General features: G+C 33.9%; 1 protein-coding gene across 2 annotated transcripts; it reads right to left on the reverse strand.

Moving 5' to 3' along the window:
* Nucleotides 1–8,623: 8,623 nt before the first annotated feature.
* Nucleotides 8,624–20,038, reverse strand: LOC128168230 (probable G-protein coupled receptor B0563.6). Of its 2 annotated transcripts, none has more exons than XM_052834417.1 (2): nt 19,708–20,038; nt 8,624–11,669 (listed from the first exon to the last, which is right to left on the reverse strand). In XM_052834417.1, the coding sequence occupies exon 2, from the start codon at nt 11,645–11,647 to the stop codon at nt 10,622–10,624; it is 1,026 nt and encodes a 341-aa protein (XP_052690377.1). In that variant the 5' UTR covers nt 11,648–11,669; nt 19,708–20,038; the 3' UTR covers nt 8,624–10,621. The 2 variants fall into 2 exon arrangements, with proteins under 2 accessions (XP_052690377.1, XP_052690378.1); XM_052834418.1 differs by lacking the exon at nt 19,708–20,038 and adding an exon at nt 12,486–12,637.
* Nucleotides 20,039–22,336: the final 2,298 nt, after the last annotated feature.

Consider the following 22,336-nt stretch of genomic DNA (forward strand, 5'->3'; position numbering starts at 1 on the left):
TGATTTGATATACATCAACTCGTAAAAGGGAGCGCACCAAGGATCTTTTTTTAACCATTTATACAGAAGTCATCATTTTAAGGAGTTGAACATAGTGTATAAAAATTAAGACGTAAGCTAGCGACTTGTATTGAGAAAAAAAGGAAAAGCCATTGACCCCTTCACGATAACTGCGGTACTACTCTTCTGCAGGGCGAAATGACATAGTTTGGTGAAATATGACGTAACGTCAATTGTTTAAATTACTTCGTTTAGTAATCTATTTACTAAAACTTCGGCACAGTATTATCAATTTAAACTGCAAGAGAGCAGTACCGCAGTTAACGTGAAGGGGTCTATAACCAACGACCAAGAAGCAGCAGCATTAATATAATTAATGTACTTATCTGTTGGAAATTTAGATCTTGTCCCAAAATGGAGCGAAAATCGTATACCTTTGTGATTTTTGAAGAGTAAAGGAATGTAACGTTCAAGGTCCTTGTAATACAATTGGATAATTCGTAATTTGATTTTAGAACGGTTCATGGCATGTCTTAAGGAGAGATTTTATGTCCTCCTTTACATGAATAATATATATGACCTACTTTTGCCTGAAAGATATGTCTTAGTCGTAAGAATGCTTCTATATCGTGCCAAGGGAATTATTTTGATGAAGAATGCAATTAAATTTACTTTCACTGCTATACCGGGTAATATTATATTTCTCCCATCTAATTATGTACATGATATGCTTATGACAAGTGGAAAGCTGTCAATGTGACAGCAAACCGGGTTTTCTTTTATGTGATCTGTATTTATAATCCATTTGTCAACCATGAATTGATAAACACTACCTTTCCAGTATCTAAGAGGAATGGAGTACCCTTTATGCCATATTCTGCGAGAAAATGACTAGGTTGTTCAACAGCTGGTGTTTTTCATAAATTATCAAAATCCAAGTATTATGCACATCTTTGATTTATGTACAATTGATCGGCAAAACAACAACTTTCTATCTTGAAAACTGTAGGAGAAGTTATCCTTTTGGCAGCCGACCGCCAGACATCGTAACTATTTCAATAATCGGATTTTTCCTTTGGAATGAAAATAATATCATTACCTATATTCAAATAAACGGAGGCCATTTCCTCCTATTCAAGATTATTGTTGAATGGAAATCAATGAGGTAATCGCTATCCTTCCATCTATGCTAATTTTATATAAAATATTATCAGCGCCCTATTTGGAAGATTTCTCGGTACACGGACTTGAGACTGTACAGTCAGGTAAAGTACATATTGATTCTATCCTGATCAGATACATGTATAATAAACTTTTACCAGATTCTCTATCCACAAATGTCACTTGGCTTTTTTTTCTGCCGTGAAAACTGGATTTCAGCGACGAGGTATTGAAATAAAATATATCTTTTAAAATTTACAAAAACATAATGGAAACATGTTGACAAGTTAAAAAAAGCTAAAACATTAGTTTCATTAATAAAAAGAATATAGAGAAATTTTGAAAAAGTGAAACAGTCAATCGCAATAAGGTTATCGAAACGCATTTGATTGCTTGTCGAATAAGAAAACTTAATTGTAGTGTTCTGTTTCAATTGTATTGAAAATAAAAATAGTTTTTAAGTTTTTCGACCAATTACATTATCTATACAAAAAGGGAAAACACATTAAATGGTAGTATTTACCACTGATTTTAACTGGGTTTCCATGGGGAAAATCCGGTTATTGAAATATGGTAAAAAGGGCGGGCGGACGGCTGCCGAAAGAATACCCCTCTCGTACGGATAACTCTTCCAACAGTTTTTAAGGTAGGAAGTTGTTGTTTTGCAGATCAGTTGTACGTGTGTGTGTGTATATATATATATATATATATATATGAGGTGTGCATATTACTCGATTTTGATTTTTGATAATTTATAGAAAGAAGACCAGCTATTGAACTTACTAGAAGTCATTTTCTTGCAGAATATTGCATATAGGGTACACCTATTGTACAGTAAACTCCTCCTACAGTTTTCATAATAGAAAGTTGTTGTTTTTTTTCAGATCAGTTAAACATACATCAAAGATGTGTACAAAAGACGAATAGGACCACATAAAATATTTTTATCTCGTAATTACGAGAAAAGCTCTCGTTAAATTACGAGAAAAGCTATACAGACAGATAATCAAAGTGTAATCAGAAAGGCTCATCTGATCGGTTAGCTGAGGTGAAAGCTAAGAAAGACAAAGGAACGACAAACATATCATAATCAGAAATGCTCACGTGATCTGTTAGCATGAGTGAAAGCTATACAGACAGACAAACGGGCGACAAACATAATATAATTAGAAAGACTTGCCTAATCTGTCAGCTTGAGTGAAAGCTACACAGACAGACAGTGAAAGCTGTTGATACAGACAGGCAAACGAACGACAAATATGATATGATCAGAAAGGCTCAGCTGATCTGTTAGCTTGAGTGACAGCTATATAGGCAAACAAACGGACAACAAACATAACATGATCAGAAAAACTCGTCTGATACGTGAGGTAAATTGAAAGCTATGTCGGCAAACAGAGGTTGATCAGAAAGGCTCACCTGATCCGTCAGCTTGAGTGAGCTTTACAGACAGAAAAACGGACGACAAACAAAATTTAATGATGTGGTAATCATCACTGTCCAGTAATTCTCTTCAAATCCTATAGGGGTTAAATAGCCTAATAAGAGGTATTATTAAGTGTGTCCAATTGAAAATTTGTGGCTACACTTTTGCTCTACAGATAGAATGGTATTATAATATAAATCACAAAATGAAGTTGCATCCGAGTTTTTCTTTTACATTTCTTATCATAAATTAAAGCAAAATATATGGTTGTCAGAGCAGATCTGAGCTCCATTACATGCTGATATTATTTGGGTTGTCCTGTGTTACCATGCTGCTTTTTATAGATCAAAGTGAGTATGGCAGTGTGTAGACAAGTAAACAGGCTTTACCTGATATATAAATTTACTATATACAGATTTAATTTTTTTACCTGATAATTCACAATACAGATATAAAATGTATGAACAATACAGGTAAATTTCTTCTATGTTATGCAATTATTGCATAATGAAGAGACTTAAGACATCGTTTTAATTTGATGTAAAGAAGAATGTATATACTCCGATTTGGTACCAAGATGATTTTGTAACTCGTTGTTTTAAGGATAAAATTGGGCTCAAATTACAGATTTGTGCTATTTTCTTCAGTCTGAGAAAGGGGGATAAATCACCAATAACAAAAGAAATTGATGACAGGGTTTTAGGGATTTGGTGACTATTGATTGGGAATTCTCACGGGATCTCACAACTTTAGAGTCCTTCAAAGAACCCGAGTTTGGTGCGGACAAAATCTGTTTGCTGGAGACAGCGTTTTCGTTTCTTGATTTTATACCAAAAGAAGGCAATTTAAGCTTCAAACCAATTTCAAACATCTTATCTGTCCATCAAGTTATTGTTGACAATTTATCGGCCAATATTATCATACGAGAATTGTCCTGCTTTTGGAAAAAATGCGATTCATAGATTAATCATGAATGCGTAAATGTTCGAAGAACTGAACAAATTCAACTTCATCCATTGGCCATGGACACAAATACATGTAACACAATTGACGTGGAACGGGATAATGAAGAGGCGCCCTTGTCCAAACTTGTATCCTAGGGTCAGGTAATTGCTGTACATGCGGTTGGGCAAGATCATGACTATTTTTATTTAAAGCTGCTTGGTCCGATTTTTTATCAAATTTTATGCACGCTTTTAAACGATGGTTATGCTTAGTATATGTATAATAATAGACATTGCAGTAGTTTTCCCAGTCAATTAAGCCAAATTTCAATGAAGAAAAATACGTACACATTATTGCTAACAAAACAAACGACATAAAAGGGTACCGCGTTATTTCGCCTCATGTTAAATTTCACCCCTGACGACAAGGCGGGTATGGTTGTATTACGACTTTGTCATCGCTTTGAATAAAGGTCGAAATGATCAGACAAATTACAAATAAACATGTTTACGTTTTGTTCGCTAATATTTCTGAAGTTTGTTTTCTTTACAATCGATGCAGAGCATGCGTGTTGAATGACCCCAATCATTCGGGGGACGAAACCAAATGGTTTCTTTTACTAAACATTCCCGTGATGTATTTTGGTTTGTTTTTTCGTTTGCCCAAAGAGAAATTATTTTTATTTACTTTGAATATTTCTAACTTTGAAAGGAGATTGATTCTGCTCGTGTAAATAGGAGAAAGTCCATAACTTTCTACGATAAATGGTTTGTATGGAAAAAAATTTGATACTGTAATAACAAATAAATCGGACCAAGTTCCGGAAAAAGTTAAAATTTTAAACAGCTAAAAACAGCGTTGCACGAGACTCAATTCCCCCAGCTGGTATTAAGGTCATCACGGAACTTTATTGTGACAATTGAATCCCCTGTCATTTAAACTTATACTCAGGAGAAAAGAAGTAGTGCCATCAAGTGCAGTAGTTTACATCTGTTCTGAAATAGATACAAGGGCCAGTACTGTTTTGAACGAATGTGTTCATTTAAACGTTTTGCATGCAATAAACGACAAATTTATAGGCATACATGTAGCTGAAAAGGTACTAAAAATCACATTCAAATTCTGCAAAATGTTTTTTTTTTAAAACAATGATTGAGTTATTCAAATGAAGATGTACACTTTTTACAATTGCTACTTATATTTCTTACATGTTGGTCGACTTACAGACATAATGTGATCGTAGAACATTTACTACCATACATTAATAAGACCAGTATCGTGCGCGACGTCGCTTGAAAGAACCCGGGTTCGTATCACTCGTCTTGAGATCTTGTTACATGGAACTAAAAAATTGCACAATTTCTTTAAACACCTTTGTGAAGAGATCGATTTCAAATCACCATAACTTGTGCTTCATTGCCCCTTTAGGAAATTCCTCCATTGTTCCACAATCCTTCAGCAGTCATTTCCATCACCTTTTTAGTCTACTGGCGATCTTTGGGAGAAATCCGGAACGCATTAGACATAAAAATTGCAAAGAAATGATTTTACATCAAAGGTGCACACGGGAAATGGTCTAATAGTTCTGAACAGAGAAGAGAATGGATACAAAAGTTCAAGAGGATTCAGAAATCCAAAAAACAACTAAAGATGGTTGTCAATGAATCAGATGTAGACCGCCACGAATTGGAACGCTAATTGAGGTTAGGGATTTGTGGGGATTATCCGGTTAATCCCTAGGGTGTGATTTCGGCAGCTGATAGTTTACAAGCTTCTGATTCTGTCTGTTGATCATCCAGTTATTCTCCCTGACACTTCGTCTAAAGGCTTCCTTCATCTGTTAATACGCAGACATCGTCGATAGAATGGCAATAAAATAACAGATCGGATGAAACAAATGGTGTGATAGAATCATCAATTATATCAAGGTTTTATCTCACCTTTGTCTTTATGTCACACTTGTGTCTAGCTATGTTGATGAGGATTTGAAACTTCATACGATGATACATGAGCTGTTAGCGATTGTGACTCGCACAATTTAAAACAACAATATTAATTGATTTAGCGTACAATCATGTAGATTGATATAAACGAATTATAAGATTTTATAAACAAAAATTTGTGCATTAGAAAGAGAAAAAGTTTAAATTTCAGATTAGAAGCAGCGTTTTACACAGTTTGTTGAATTTGAGTTTGTTGTAATTATTTTCAACGGACTTAAGGGGTTTTATCCGGACGTGTTTAGTTGTTTATCTTTATATTTTCAGAACTTGGCTATTAGTGACCATCGACTGCTTTAAAATAAAACCTTTATATTGTGTAAATATCTGCAATCATTATTTTATCAATGTCTGAGATTTTACCATAAAAAACGATTTTACTTTGTAAGATGCGTCGTTTTTTTTAAACCCGTTTACGAATTTAACAATTTTAAACAATTTTTTGAAATTTCCTGCAATCCTTTCTTTTTAAATGCAATTTAATACTAATAAAATTACTGTAAAGCCAGGAATGTATCGGTTCAAAAAGAGGAAATGAAGAACGAAACAATTTGCATTGAAAACCCTAAAGTACCTAGTGTATATCGTAATTTTGTTTCTAAAAATTTGTAACCTAAACGTTGCATTTAAATACCTCAGTGGCACATAAAAGAAAACCCCAATGCTGTTAACAGGAAAACAAAAATCGTCTAAAGCGTCTGGATTATTCATCATGCCAGTACCTTGTGGACATATTTATCTGTTTTGTCTGTCTATAAATCTCTCCATTAATCCATCAGTTTAGTTTCAATAACATGTGCACCAAGTTTGGTGTATGTTCAGCAAGGATTTTTGAGATTTAAATCACTTAGTTCAACTGTCAATATTGGTGTATTTAACCATTATCTAATTCTAAAAAAATATGTTTTTTTTTGTGAAGGGCTTTCTATTTTGTCTGGATTAAAAGACTTTGTCCCCTTACAGGAAAAATGATATTATGAAAAAAAAAGGTACATAATTGAAGCGATTTGCCATTCAGTATTGATAAGGTACGCAAACTGAATATAAAATAATAAGTAAAATAGATTTTGAAGCAGATATATATTTTCAAACGTTTTATTTGGTGTTGGAAGGGTTATATTACCACAGAAATAAATGATATGATTTCATTGGTGTTGGAAGGGTTATATATTACCACAGAAATTAATAATATGATTTCATTTCAATCGGCAAGAATATTAAAATGAAATCATGATAGATTAAATTAAAAAAAAAAATAGAGCTTTTAGGGTCGTTTTGCACACTTCTGAATTAATGATCCGTTTTTTATTTATCGGTTACCTTGTTATGGAGAAGTAATTGTTGGCATAACCATAGCTCCTGTCATAGAACCATCATCTGGACTAATAACAATTAAGGTATAAATTTCACCAAAACAAAATATTTTTCCAGTGTCCTTGTCTGTGGAATATTACGAATCGGTTTTGTATTGTACAATGTATACTCCAATACATTTCATCAATGACAATTTTAATATTTCATCGTACCATTACTGAAAATCATATAAATATAATCAATAAGAAATCATTCTTTGAATAGTATCTGGTCATCAAATACGGCTGTGCATGATCAAATCCATCAATTGATCACCCCGACCGTATTATATCACATCATAGTGCTCAAAGAATGATTCCTCATTCCTTAAATAAACCAGGTTTCACAGCACCTCCTTTATGTAAAGTGCAAAAATACAGGGTGTCCCAGAATATCTGATACCGTTTACTCTTTGAATAACTTTTGATTAAATCTATTTGACCAAAATAAAATCAAAATGTAAAGCATTTTTATAAATGTATAAAATTACGATTAAATGGTGTAAATTTTCGCTCAACAAATTTGACAAACATCCAAACGTTTACGACAAATTCAGCATTGTTTATAGAAACAATGCAAATTTAAAGAAAGTGCTCCAAATGTCCTCCTTTTTTTCATTGACAGCCTCAAGTCAATTACTAAAATTCCTAACAACAGCCACTGTATGGATCCCATTTTCTCAAATCTTTTAACAATTGAAAGAATCTGTTGCTTGTTGAGTTGGTTTAAATTTCCCCAGGGTATTCTTTTTTCGTAATTCCTGTAATACAGTTTAAAACGGAAGATGCCTGCTCTCGTATCTAATTTATCTTGATAAAAATTCAATTCAATCAAAGAAATATGATGCTGTTTTGTAACATCATAATTCTAATAAAAGTACATTGTTCTCCCAATTTTTTGTGGAAAACATTAAAAGAGTTTCCTTTTTTAATCACAATTTACAATTTTTGGTCAATTGTTATTTATTTTATAGGAATTTCAAATGGTATCAGATATTCTGGGACACTCTGTAATAATCGAACACGGCAGCATTTTATAATCTCCGATCCTCAGCAATGTTCGATGACTCTAAATTATCCGGAACTTCATAAAGAAAGAGGAGATTGAGACACCGATGCACAGGTACAACCGTTTTTTTCAAACTAATTTGATCTAAACTTGTATATATCTATTCCATTATATCCATCGTGGCCAAAACTGCAATAACTTCATAAAATGGATGGATACCATCAAATAATTTCATTTCATTTTATTTCATTAAGTTTGAATGATAAATAACGTTTTAATGATGAAAAAAATACTTTGAGGCTGAGGACTTGAGAACCTTAAGTCAATCACAATTTGCAGAGGTTAGAAATGGAGCCTACACGCTACTTGTTTAGGCCCAAGAGTTTATCTTTGTCTATTTATATTCTGAGCTACTTCCAATTCGTTTTCGATACAGTGGTTTATTTATCACATGAATTTGAATTAATTGCATTTAACAGTGTATTTTCCAATACTAAATTCATGTATCGATGCCATATTTTTAAATGTAAGCAAAACGGGAACATTTTCATTGCTGGATACCAAAACTTCAAATGTGAGCAAAACGGGAGCACACTTCTTTGAGGATTCAAGGTAAATGTATATTATTAACGGATGCATTTGCTGAACCCATGTCCTGTTCAAAATTGGCGTTGAACCTTTATAATTTCTTATCATCAAGCGACAAACCAATAAATGCATTAAATCGTTATAAAAACTTTATTCAATACGTAGTGTTTCAAAACATATGCATATCAAGTCTTAGAATGTATATGCATGAAAAGTAAAAATGAAATATCTGCAAGAATATATAAAAAAAGAAAATAAATCAATAATATATATAAAAAACTCTATATCATAATGATCAATTGTAAAAGGTGCACCAATCGCCTAATAATTTCCTAAACTATTATAATCAAATATAATAATTAATTTTATGTACGCTCCTAAAGGATTGTTGTATTTAGTATGTACTGTATGAAAATAGGCTTTATTCTCGATCACTTAAACTATATTTCAATGGGAATATAAAATACAAAATTTGATTACAAATCAAACTTTACATTTAAGGGTAAAACGTTATTTCGTCCCTTATCAAGTTTGAGAACGATGTTAATATCTAATACACTAAATATCGGTCATCAAAATGATTAAGTCTTGCATTTTCCTTTTTCTTTCTTTATAAAATATTTATCGTATTTTTTCATAAAATTCTTTTCCTCGTTTCGATAGATATTATTATTTTGTAAAACATTTGCTTTGGGTTAGTCCGTCTAAAATATTAAGTCACGTAATTCTATCATTTGATAATGTACAAAATAGGGACGATACTTGATTCTCATCGATCATTCAAAAGACGACAAAATATTAAGTCACGTAATTCTATCATTTGATAATGTACAAAATAGGGACGATATTTGATTCTCATCGATCATTCAAAAGACGACAAAATAGAAAAATAAAGTTCTATCTATTAAACCAGACCAAAATTTTATATGAAGCAAGACAGAACAGTAGGAAATGAATTGTAGACACCTATGTGAAAAGGATAAACACATTTTAATGGCATTTTTGGTATAACGAAACAAAAGCTGGTCTACAGTTCATGATCAATTCTCGCACATGGGTTGCAAGATGCTCGTTCGTTAGTCGTTCTATAGCATTTTCCCTATAATCGTCTGTAGCACTTTCCCTAAAATCGTGTGGTCTTTTCTGTTTTAGGGTTTGTTTGTTTGTTTTTTTCTTTTTTGCTCGCTTTAATACAGTGATTGCCAAAATTCCAAAACGCAAACATCGATAGAATATCTTGTTTTTTTTTTTGTTAACTTTGCATCTGTAGGAGATTGTTCGGTGGTTTCAGATAAATATAGCATCACAAGACGTTACAATGAAACTCTTATATCACCTGTCAGTGAGTCCGTTATAAAAGTAAACTTTTACAAGGACTTGTTAGAAATTTTGCAAGGATCTTGGGAAAATTATGTCTTAACCGATAGTTCGCGTTTGTATGAAAACACAATTTTTGGGAATGGATTGGTTTGCATTTGAACTTTCTCATACCTGTACTTAAAATAAAGTTTTCATGGGTATAATTTTTGTCTTAACATTTAAATGCTTAAAACTTATGTTACAACAGTCCAATAGTTGGAAAACGTTCTTATGAAATATCTAAATTTCTACAGCTAACATTAATTAACAGTATTGTAAATATTTCTTTTAAAAATCAGTGTTTAGGGTGAAACAGTATTTACATGGTGTATGATTTTTATTTATTAAGCACTCTATTATTGATTCATTCATTTCGTGAAATGGCAAAGTATTGGTTCCACGTGTCTCAACTTCTTGTATGAAGTGAAGTTTTCTTTAACATCAAGACAACTAATAAATACTATAATTCAATTAATTTTGGGCGATTTTTGAAAAAAAAAAACCTAAAACGGGCGGGGAGGTAATTGGCCAAACGTTAACAATACAAAGACCTTGATAAATCCCTCTGTTTCTATTTGTACCATTTACAGTTTTTACACAATCATATATTCCCTTTGTATGATATAAAGAATATGTCTCTGTATTTAGAATCGGTTTCCAAATTTTTATTTATCTCAAATTAGAAATTGTCGATCGCTCTATTTCTGTAAGAAAAACGCAACAGGCAACATTGTATAAAGAGAGTCTAGATAGTCACAAAAAAACATTTCCATGAAAAATTCTACGCCATCTGAAAATCGGTGGACCGTGTTGGCGAGCGCCTCACACGGTCACAACCTCTGTCGATTACGTACCTCAGAACCTTGAGGTACTGTCTATTGAATATACAGTACAAGAAACAGTTAAACGACAAGTTACACCACAGCAGCAGATTTGACAAGTTTCTCATTGTCCGAAGGTGGGTAAAAGTAGGATCGGCAAACGTCGCCACGTCGACGATGGACGCCGGGAGGATGAAGATGATGGACAAGATGACTATGCTGACCAGGGTGACGGTAAAGGTCTGCTGAGACTTCTGCCACTCCGTCTCGTGTTCAGAGTTCAACGACTTCATCTCCTTTTTAATATCGCGGGCCGACTGAAGTTTCTTCACAAGGTATGTATTTACAACGGACAAAATGACTAACGGAAAGAAGTGGAGGGCGCCGGTAGATACTATCTCAGTGTACCGGAAGAACAGACTGTGGCGGAATTCAGAGTCCCGGATCCGAGCTGTCGGTCCGTTTTCGATAATTTCGTAGCAGAAAAATTTTGGAACACATATGATCATGGAGAAAGTTATAACTGCGAAAATTTTGATCTGTGTTTTCAACTTCCAGTTCCTCCGGCGGGACCAGGTCGGACATTTGACGAAGATAAATCTATCGATCCCCATGACAACAGTAATCCAAACACTGCACGCGGTGAAAAAGTTCACCATGGGCAAGAATATGTACACTGAGTACCACATCCAGAAGTAATCCGAACTTCGGACCCCCACAACCATGTAGGGGATGGAAAACACCAGGGCCATTAGGTCAAACAAGGTCAAAGCCTTCAGGTAAAGATACGATCCTTTCTTCAGTCTCCTGTTAGATAAGACGACATAGTTGATAATATTGCCGATGATCCCGATTCCACAGATAACAGGTGCGATGTAATTGTTGCACAGGATTTCGATGAAGTCTTCCAGGGATTGCGGAGGGCTGCTCGTTACGGCTTGCGTTGAATTGACAACGACGCTGTACGGCTCTGTGATGTTGCTCATTGTCTTGTCAGCTTCGGATGAGCTGTAAAAATGAAAACAAACACATTACATTGTCAGCTCATTTGAATATTATCTTATTTGGGTGTTAATGATTGGATGCGATTGCATATTTCCGCGCGAGCTTGCCACAGAATTACGTCACGACAGAAGTCATGTCAGGACTTTTGTCATTTCTTAAAGGCTAAGCTTTTAAATATGCGCGAAATTGGATATAAAGAAATTATTAAATCTCTTATAACATGTCAATTTCAGGTCCAACAAAAGTTGAATAAATATAATTTGTTACCAGGTGTATGTATAATAGGAATATATTTTTCTTGTTAAAAAAACCCCGTTTATTCATAATATAAAGAAGGCCACAAGAATGAATTTTTAAAAATTATTTTCCACACCCCGCTCTTTTAATTAACATGGACTCTTGTAAAATATGAAAGGCAATTGATTTTGATGTTAAAAATGGGAGAACGATTTAAAGCCGAAAGGGAAAGTATCAAATTCACGAATTATCTGAACCAAGTGTGATTCTGACTACTAGTACATGTGTCAGTTTATTGATTTTCAACTTTTTAAAAATCAAAATTTAATTAAACAATTAAAGTTTATTTTTGTCATTAATTCGTAGTGTTAGCATCTTTGCTTGAAACACATAACTATTTCATGGTAGACATTTTATTGTAAAATAAAGACAGAGCAATACCGCTATGACGCGCCCATACATTTATGTACAGATCAATGTGCAACACCTTACATGTACGTGTATCTCGGGTGCTACAGCAAGATCATTCAATTTATAGAATATTTCGTAGTCTCTTAAAATAGCAGCAAAATTTAATCTTACCTCTTAAGTTCGGGAAATAATTACAAAAATAGCCGGCGATTCTATACATGGACGTCAGCAAAACATCAAATGATTTCGGTGACAAGAGATCAATTTGGAGAAGCGCTTTAGATAAACGCTTGGATTCATAATAACCAGGATCAGAATGATTACAGTATACAATTGTAGCGATGGATATGTTAAACTCAAAATCTCGTACACGTGTTGCTTGTTTAAGGACTATAAGAACTCGAACTCGCGTATTCGATCGGAAATAAAACACTAGTACAATTGATAGCGTTGGTAACGGGCTATTTGGATATTTAATTTTTTATTCTGTATTGATTGTGGGTATTGAAATTCTTTTCATCTTTCCTGGATTTTTTTGTCTTGAGTGATACTAATTTTTTTTCTTTCATCGCCCAATCTTCAAAGGGTGCTCATAAAAATGTCAATACTTATATGTTTTTTTGATATAAAAAAAGTTTCATTTTTTTTGGTTACAAACATCATTAAAATTTCATACATGTACTCAAACTACAAGACCAGCAGCTAATGTCGTAATTGGAATTGAAATTCTAGTTTTTGTGATTGAACCGAGTCTCTTATTAGAAGAATTTTGTAATCGAAAGTTGCAGGGTTTGAACTACGATTCAAAAATAAATCTTGCTCCTCTGTTCTTGTTAATATCTTATTTCGTTTAACGTGATTAATAGCAATGATTAACTATTACATCAAAAATAAATGAGAATATTAAATCTATGTATATCCACACTATGAATTGCGGATATAGATAAAGTAACACAGTGCATATTCCTCGCTTTAACCGAGGTTTACTGTACATTGAAATCGGTAAATTGGAAGATCGCGTTTCAGCTAAAACCCATTTAGAACCACTTACATGGCCAATTAATAATTGACAGTTTTCAAGCGACATTTCATAAATAAAGCGTTTTTCTAAATGAAGAACCATTTTCAAAACATGTTTGTAATAACGTTAATAGCAAAGGGACATTCAGTTAATTATTAGACACGCAACTTTGAGTTCGATCAAATACAAGTATTCTTAGGTGCAAAAGGTGTCATAAATGTGTTTGGGTTTGATTGATATACATCGATATATACAGGCTCCGTGTGTATAATAATTTGTTTATTATTATGATTATTTACCTGTATGTTAACCTAGTTTAGTTGAAGTAAACTGTAGGAATCTGTATAAGATGTTTTTAAAGTTATCAAACCATCAACAAACTTTCATCTTTAATGCCGAGTTCAACTTTTTCTTCCAAAAAAATCGATAAGATAAAAAGCGCGTTTTGTCTATAATAATAGTTTCTTTTTTAATTACAAGAGGGATGTCGTAAAAAATGTTTTCTTTTCCTATTTTTTTTAAATAACAACGCAACTGTGCAATTATTTAATAGCGAGCTCTATTTTTAAAACATAGCTACTTCTAGCAGTATAATAAAATTTATGTATTGAATGATTATGTTAATATAACCAACTGCACAAGAACGTTTTGGAATCTGACATGTTATTTTTATGTGCATTCGTGCTAATTTTTTGCACAAAATTTAATGTTCAATAGTCACCTTCTGCATACCATTTGCACAAGAATATTCATATATTTGTTAAATAGGGCCCAGAGTAATCAGTCTGTCCGTCCGTCCTTCCGACTGTCCATTCGTCTGTCGGTCCGAGATCTTGTCCGGAGCATATCTTCTCTCCTCTGGGCCCAATTTGGCTCATACATCACCCACAGAGTGCCTTTGGGTAAAGAGTGTGCACTGACCTTGAATCATGTTTCTCAATCGAAGCTGAAGGTCATAGAAGATTTATATGAAAAATCCTTGTCCGGAGCATATCTGCTCTCCCCTTGGTCTGGCTCAAACTTCACTCACAGAGTCGAAGGGTATACAGTGACCTTGAATTAAGTTGTAGGTTAAGGTCATATTGGATCACGCAAAAATTCTTTTGTCGGAGCATATTTACTCTCCACTTGTCTTAGCCCTATTTGGCTCATCCTCCACATCAATAGAGCTTCTGAGTAATGGGTGTGCAGTGATCTTGAACCAATTTCGAAGGTCAAATGTAAAGGTCACAGCAGAATTATATGAAAAATCCTTGTCTGGAGCATATCTTCTCTCCCTTTCGTCCGTTCTAGCTTTAACTTCACTCACATAGTGCCTATGGTAAAAGAGTGTGCAGTGACCGTAAATGAAGTTTGTAGGTCAAGGGTCAAGGTCATAATGGATCACCCAAAAATTCTTTTTTCAGAGCAAATATACTCTCCACTTAGACATATTTGGCTCATACTTCACATAAGAAGAGCTTTAGGGTAATGGGTTTACAGGGACCTTGAACCAAGTTTCAGTGTCAAATATGAAAGTCATAGGATTATTATATGAAACCCCCTTGTCTGGAGCATATCTTTTCTCCCTTTGGTCCAATCTGGCTCAAACTTCACTCACAGAGTGCTTACGATCAAAGGGTATGTAGTGAGCTTGATGGATATTTGAAGGTCAAGTGTCAAGGTCATATTGAATCACGCAATTTTTTTTCAGAGCATATATATACTCTCCACCTGGCCCTATTTGGCTCCTACTTCGCATCAACACAGCGTTTAGGTTAATGGTGTGCAGTGATTTTATAATTTGAACCAAGTCAATGTGAAAGTCATAGCAGATCTCTTTATAATTTAATGCTTTATGCCAGCTGGAAAATTTCTAACTTTTAGGTCAAGGTCAAAGTAAAATTCTCTGAATTGCTTTTAATCCTATTGTCCATTATTTAAGCAGGGTCCTTTAGTATGGTCACCATCTCAATGTTATTTAGTTTATTTTGTTTTGCATGTCTGTGCTTTCGTGCTTACTCACTGCACAAAATGTAATGCTTATGATGCTTGTGCATTCGTGCGTACTTATTGCACAATAAGCCTATTGATTTTGTCAGTTTGTTTGATTTGTTACGAGGCGGCTCATTGTTAATAGCCCCAAGTCTGCAATGAGCTGTATGTCTTACGCAATAAAAAGAAAGTTAAAAAAGTCGCTGCGGTCCGTAACGCCAAACCAGGATAAACCATCTCAAATTCACAGGTCTCCTTCATTTGTTTATCAAGTATTGTGGAAAATATTCAAAATGTAATCTAGGATTTTTTAATATCTTGTGGTTTGCTTGAGATATATTATGTAAACCCTGTTTAAGAAGTATATTTCCAGAAAAGATTCGAGCCTGACCGACTTTCAGCGTAAAGCCATGCAATTATAAAAGTTTGAAATTGCTTTAGCCAAAGTTTGCAAGAATTCTACCTCTGAAGTTCATCTTTTCTTGAATTTAATTTGTCTTACTAATATATTTAAAAATTTTTTGATATTTGAAAATGAAGCTCTTAATTGAAACAAGAGAAGCATTGTTAATGTGACAGAAAACCTGGTTTTCTTTTGTGTGAACAGTATCCATAATCCATTTGTCAACCCCGACACTACATGTACCTATCACGAGAAATGGGGTACTCTGTAAAGTGTATACAATATTTTGCCCCAAAAAAACCCCCCAAAACAAAGTTCAACAACACCTGTTGAACTTTGTTTTTGGTTTTTTTTTGGCAAAATATTTTTTTTCCATAAATTATTAAAAATCAAAATCCAAGAAAAAATGGATTCTCTGATATAGGTACAATTGATCTGCAAAACAACAACTTTCTAGAAGGAGTTATTCATACAACAGGAGTTTGCTATAAACAAGTTCAACAGCTGCTGATTTTTGCCAAAAAAATAAAATAATAATCCAAATAATATGCACATCTCTTATATATAAAATTCATATGCAAAGCACTTCTATATTGAAAACTTAAGGAAGAGATATCCGTATATTAGGAGTACCCTTTTGGCAGCAGCAAGCCATTTTCACTTTTTCATTAACCGGATTTTTACTGTTGAAAGAAGGCTCATTAAATTGTAGCATTTCAAAAATGGCCAATTTTAGTTCAAAAAGATCATGCAAAATGAAAAAGTTTATCGCTCAGGCGAAAAATATTGTCCATGAAGTTCAATCCAAAAAAAAAAAGACAAAATGCGCTATAATTCAAAGAGACAAACATTTAACCCCTCTTTTATTTGTATTGTTGAAGTATGTTTTATATATACATATTTAAATGATACAAAACAATTGAGAATTTGAGATACCCTAAGTCTAATATATATGATCCTAGACCCTGAAAAAATATCTTTGTTTTTAGTAACCAGACATAATCTATAGTAAGATCTGTAAGAAAAAATTATGCAGTATAGTACAATATGAAATCGAGTTCGGTCGCATTGATTAATGTTTATGAGTTCACTGGCAGTCCTTTATTTATTTAATACCGTAGACAATGTCATTGCGATTCAATAGACCTTTTCCAGCTGTTCGCAAATCTTTCACACAAAGGTACATTGTTTAGTAGCATTACAATAAGCTAGAGAACATTTATTTTACAGTTTTTAATACAATAAAAAATTAAAAAAAATAAAAATACCCATACGTAATTAAGATAGACTTACAGATGTCTTATATGCAATCTTCAGAGAACGACTTCTCAGAAGCATATCATTGGTTGACCAGGGCTGCGTTAAAGATCGTAGCTGCTAGCCTAGCCGCTAGGTCGTAGATATCTAGGTTTATTGAACGGACCGCTAGGTTAGCCGCTAGGTGTCTGATTTGAAGTTGGAAATATTCAACTAAAGACTTATTACATTGACATAATTTGTTAATTTCAAGCGGAAATATACATGTTAAGATTCATTATAACTTAAAGGAGGAATAAAATATCACTATATAATTAGATTTCGTGTTTGTAACAAAGTGGTAACTAAGGTGGCCATCTTGAATTTGATGCTTAGCATAAAATATTTAGGCTACGAATATCTACGTAGTGGTTAGGTTAGCTTTCCGTTCAACTACGTAGCCCTACGTAGCAGCTACGACCTTGAACGCAGTCCAAATGATGGCACGAGGACAATAGCATGTCGCAAATTAGTGTTGGCACCGTACATGTACCGCGCATAGTAACTGTATACCAACAGAACGCGTATACTGATTCCGGTCATTGATTGGTTCCACATGTAAGGTCATGGCCAGGGTAGGAGCGGACTTAAGGAGACGTACATGTACACTTACATAGCTCGCTTGACCCATTGACCTCAGAGTGTGTGAGTGTACTCCGTCTGTTTATCACAGACACTCTTTTGGTACATGTATATAACAATGTTCTAAAGTCTATCGGTACCGCTTTATGACAAGTCTAACTTTTTTGTTACTTAAGTCATGTTTTATTTTGTTTTTTGAAGGCATTCATTAGATTTATATACAGAGTGTCGGGTTCTTTCGTGTGTAGGAAAAAGCAATAAAACTTCATTGACCATCCAAATATTTAGTGGCATTTAGACATTTATTTATACAACTGATTTTATGAAGCATTGAGATTTTTACAAACATATTTAATACTTGTAGAAAGCATGAACTGTTGGTGACGCAACAGTGAGATTAACTAAGTTATAGTGGCATCTAAATTACTATCAGACATTCCAAATTATAGCATGCAACTAATCTATACTACTATATTAAAATAATAGACTCGAATTTTTGGTCTTTAATACCGAGAAATCGGAAGAATACTGTCTTTTGTTTAGTATATTTTAAACATCATTGGTACTTGAAGATTACCAATTTGTTTTTATTTTTTCTCAGGTAAGCTTCGCTAATTAATAATCAACGAAAATTCCTCATAAAATCCCGGAAAACACCTGGATTTTTTGGATTTTACAATCTTGCGCTTGCGCAATACATTAACGCTAACGGGATCTTTAGTTTATGTTTCCACAATATCACATCTGCATGAATAAACTCAGAAATGATAATACATATACGGGTAAATTTTCATTGGACTTTTGCTTTATATTCTGTTCATATAAATTAATGATTTCTTATGAGAGAAAGTATAAAATAGCAAATATACCTTTCAACTAAGTACTTACTTTTGTCTTCGTGATGACAAAATATATTTGTTTACATGCAAAAAAAGTTACACTATATATTTGTTAGAAGAGTGAAGATAGAATATGTTTTATCGTAAAAATGAATACTGTCCTACGGACCCAGTTTTACAAAGAAAATATGTGTACGTTGGTGAAAAGATGTTGAATTCTTCCATTCTATGGATTAAAATTTTTAGTTAAAAGGTATTTGCACTCTCAAAAAGGTTTGTTGTGATGAATTTGACTGTTATTTTCAAGGCAACTTCATTAACTTTCTCCAAAATCGTTCCGTTTCTGCTACATTACGGGTATAAGGGAGGTATTCTAACTGTGGTGAGTGCCTTTCACGAGACACAGTTAGATTTATCAAACTAAGGAAAGTATAGTGAAATTAATACCATTATTTTAGGCTTATAGCGTTGTTATGCAAACGTCAATAATAAACTGTGTCGATGTACCTATTTCGTAAATGTCAGATATGCAATGTCAACCCGTGCACGCACGGATCAAAATCTAGTTGTATAAAAAGTATTATCACAATTAACATTCTATTATTTTAGAAAGACCCGCAAGTAAATAAGAATGATTTTAAACTTTCAAAAGACAACCTATCAGAAAACCCATGTCAAGTTTAAGGTTCACTTGCGGAAGCCTCTTACACTGAACTAATTTTGTACTTATCTCAGCTGGAATTAACTTCCTGTATAATACACTTATATTATACAACGTTAAAGTAGCATCTACGATTATCCGCGAGGAGTATCGATGTTTTTATAGCGCAGATTTTATTTGAGAAGTTATTATGCAGCCCAGTTTACCACGAAAGAATCCTTAACCTTCAACGAGAATATAAAAATCACATTCTTAGCTAGGGCGGTGTCTTTTTTTCTTTTCTTTTTTTTTTTTACAATTTCACAATTCAATATAATTTCACAATTGGCATCAAATTTGAGAACTCTTATCTAAGCGTTGTGGGACCTATTCGACCACCTAAGCACAATATTATATGGGTACCTTAGAACCTTATGTACAGCATAGGAAATAAACATGATTATGTTATCAAAATAAAGTTTTCTACATATTTACAAGCACAATATTATATGGGTACCTTAGAACCTTATGTACAGCATAGGAAATAAACATGATTATGTTATCAAAATAAAGTTTTCTACATCTTTATAAGACAGGCTAGTATCAAGAAAAGAAATCTCTGAAGATTATGCACTTACCTGTTGTCCCGTTACATGCCGAGAGCTGGAGAGGACGTCGAGAATTAACTCCAGATGCTGTGTGGCCCTATTCCTTTCTGAGCCACTATCAATAACACTCTATAATAGACGTCAGAAGGGCATCTTTGCTTAATAAGATTATTGGGAGCATTAAAAGGATGAGCACCTCATGAAACATAAATATAAATGACATAAACGTCTAAAAAGAAAACGTATCACCGAGGTTCAATGTGGTTTGCTGGCAAGCCTACTGGGAACTACTGTTTTCTCGCCACATGGAGACAACGTTTCTGTATAATTCCCATGTACAGTATAAACTTCTCTGATCGGAGTTATCAGTCCATCTACTATGTAAGCCTTCAAGTTGTATTAAGCAGGCACGTAGCATCGTTTTTGAAAGTGGGGGGGGGGGGGCAGACTCATCCAAAAAATCTTTACAAGCAAGCAAAAAAAAAAAAAAAAAAGTTTCCCAAAATCTTCAAAATCCTAATCCGTGGGGGTGAAGGGGGGGGGGGGGGCGTACTATATAACTTCAATTTTACTCCTCATTTCCTTATTTTCATATCAATTTATTTACATACTCCTAAAAAAGTGGGGCGGGGGGGGGGGGGGGGCAACTCCATGATAAAAAATTGTTGCTGCGAGAAAAAGTGTGTGTGTGGGGGGGGGGGGCAGGCCCCCCTGATGCTACGTTCCTGTTAAGAAATATTGAATGCCAGATTAGAAGTATATCTTACTATAATTGATATTTATTGACGTTTAACGCATAGAGTGCAGCGGACCAGCATATACATGTACAATACAAGAATAATTCAATCTGATTAAAATCAGATCCTTCGATCTTCGTGAGCGGATCAAAGGATCTGATTTTAATCAGAATGAAAACAATTCGGACGCGGTTATGAAAGTCGTTCGGATTAGCAAGCAAAATACATCTTTTTAAAATTTTTGTTGTTATTGATTTTAGTGAATTGTTATTACTTAATTGTCTCGGTCTTATTCAAATTTCGATTTCTGTTAGTTTGGTTTTGACTATATATCGCCTAGGTAACGGCGATCTGTCTTGTAATATTCAACGACTCGACTGCATTGTATTTAAGAGACAAGGAAATCTGAAGCACATCAGGGACGACTAATTAAATTAGAAGGAACATACAACGTACGCTAGTGTATCAACTATTAGTACCTATCATACCCATAAATCATTCTAAATCTGAAGACGTCTTTGTGCACAAAACAAAGCATTCAGGCTTCATGCAGCTTTAACCAAATCACAAGTGTGTATTTAACGCGCTAGTGGAGGTTGATAAGTACATTTTATTTTGAAACAAAACATGATTTTAAATATTTCTATGTAAAATACATGTACACGCATATTAATTATGTATCATTTTATACATAATCATGTATATGGCTGTATCTTTTGAATAAGGATTCCTATGTATTTTAGCTTTAATTAGCTAGTGACCATAACGTTTAAAATGAAACTTTCTAGGAAAACAATTACTTGTTATTTTACAATGAAATAGACCACATGTTGCATGCTTTACCTTACTTGCTCGCCTTTTAGATCCGAAACACCATTGAAAAATAACAATTGCACAGTTTCAATAAATAATTGCTTAGTTGCACTATTTAATGGTTCTCTAATGAATTACAAGAGATTGCCTGGGGTTATGTTTAGATGCGTTGGATGTAAAGGTCTCTTTGATATTGTAAGGGTCTTCTGTCAAACAGACTACACGCGTGGCTTATAAGGTCGAGCAACGTCCAGACGAGAGTTCAAACACAAAGGTTTGAACAATAATGGTATTCGTGCTTTTGTTGAGAGATTTAAAATACTTTAGCAAGATTTTAATACCTAGGACATTATCTTGATGGGAATTACCGCAGTAGACAGATTAATTAATTATCTGACCTATGATGTACGGCAATTCATTCTCTGCCATAAACAGTAATGGTACTTGTGCTTTTGTCGGACAATTGTCAAAGCCACCAACAGCGTCAAAAAACGTCACTACCGGTAAATGGTGGGACATGTCTGATTTATCTGATGTTTTGAAAGTTAATGTTTACCGAATTCCTTTGCGTACATCACTTGATTGGAAGATTTGTATCAAGACTTCCGTGATGCTGGGGAGAAAATATCCGACTATGGTTTTCACTTGGCATCGGATAATTGCACACATCAATATTTCAAGAACTTTTAAAAGGCTAAGAATGATAAATAGTGTTCTCCCTATTCCCCTACCGACGATAAATTATACAAGCAGTCGGTACTGAGCTTATTGATAAACGTATTTTCCTGAAGGTGTCCTAATCGTAAAGTGGATACTCTAAATCCTATACAGCGCGACCCGGTCTCAGATGGGGGTTGACCTCACTTTCGACCTCAAAATTAGCATGACCCCATTTTTTGCAAGGCCTCGCCTCAACAGCAGTTGATTGATCCGACTGCAGAGATTATTTTCCGATTGACGTAAAACGATGGTAATATAATTACGTAAATGTACTAGTAATGCAGTAGTTTTTCCCGAGCACCTGTGACTAAACAATATCATATTTACAAAAAACTATCTAATAGAGTCTCGCTCCCTGTTAGATCCAAGTCTGATTTTTCATGGGGTCC

This window comes from Crassostrea angulata, chromosome 10 (genome assembly GCF_025612915.1).
Source record: "Crassostrea angulata isolate pt1a10 chromosome 10, ASM2561291v2, whole genome shotgun sequence".
Classification (NCBI taxonomy): domain Eukaryota; kingdom Metazoa; phylum Mollusca; class Bivalvia; order Ostreida; family Ostreidae; genus Magallana; species Magallana angulata.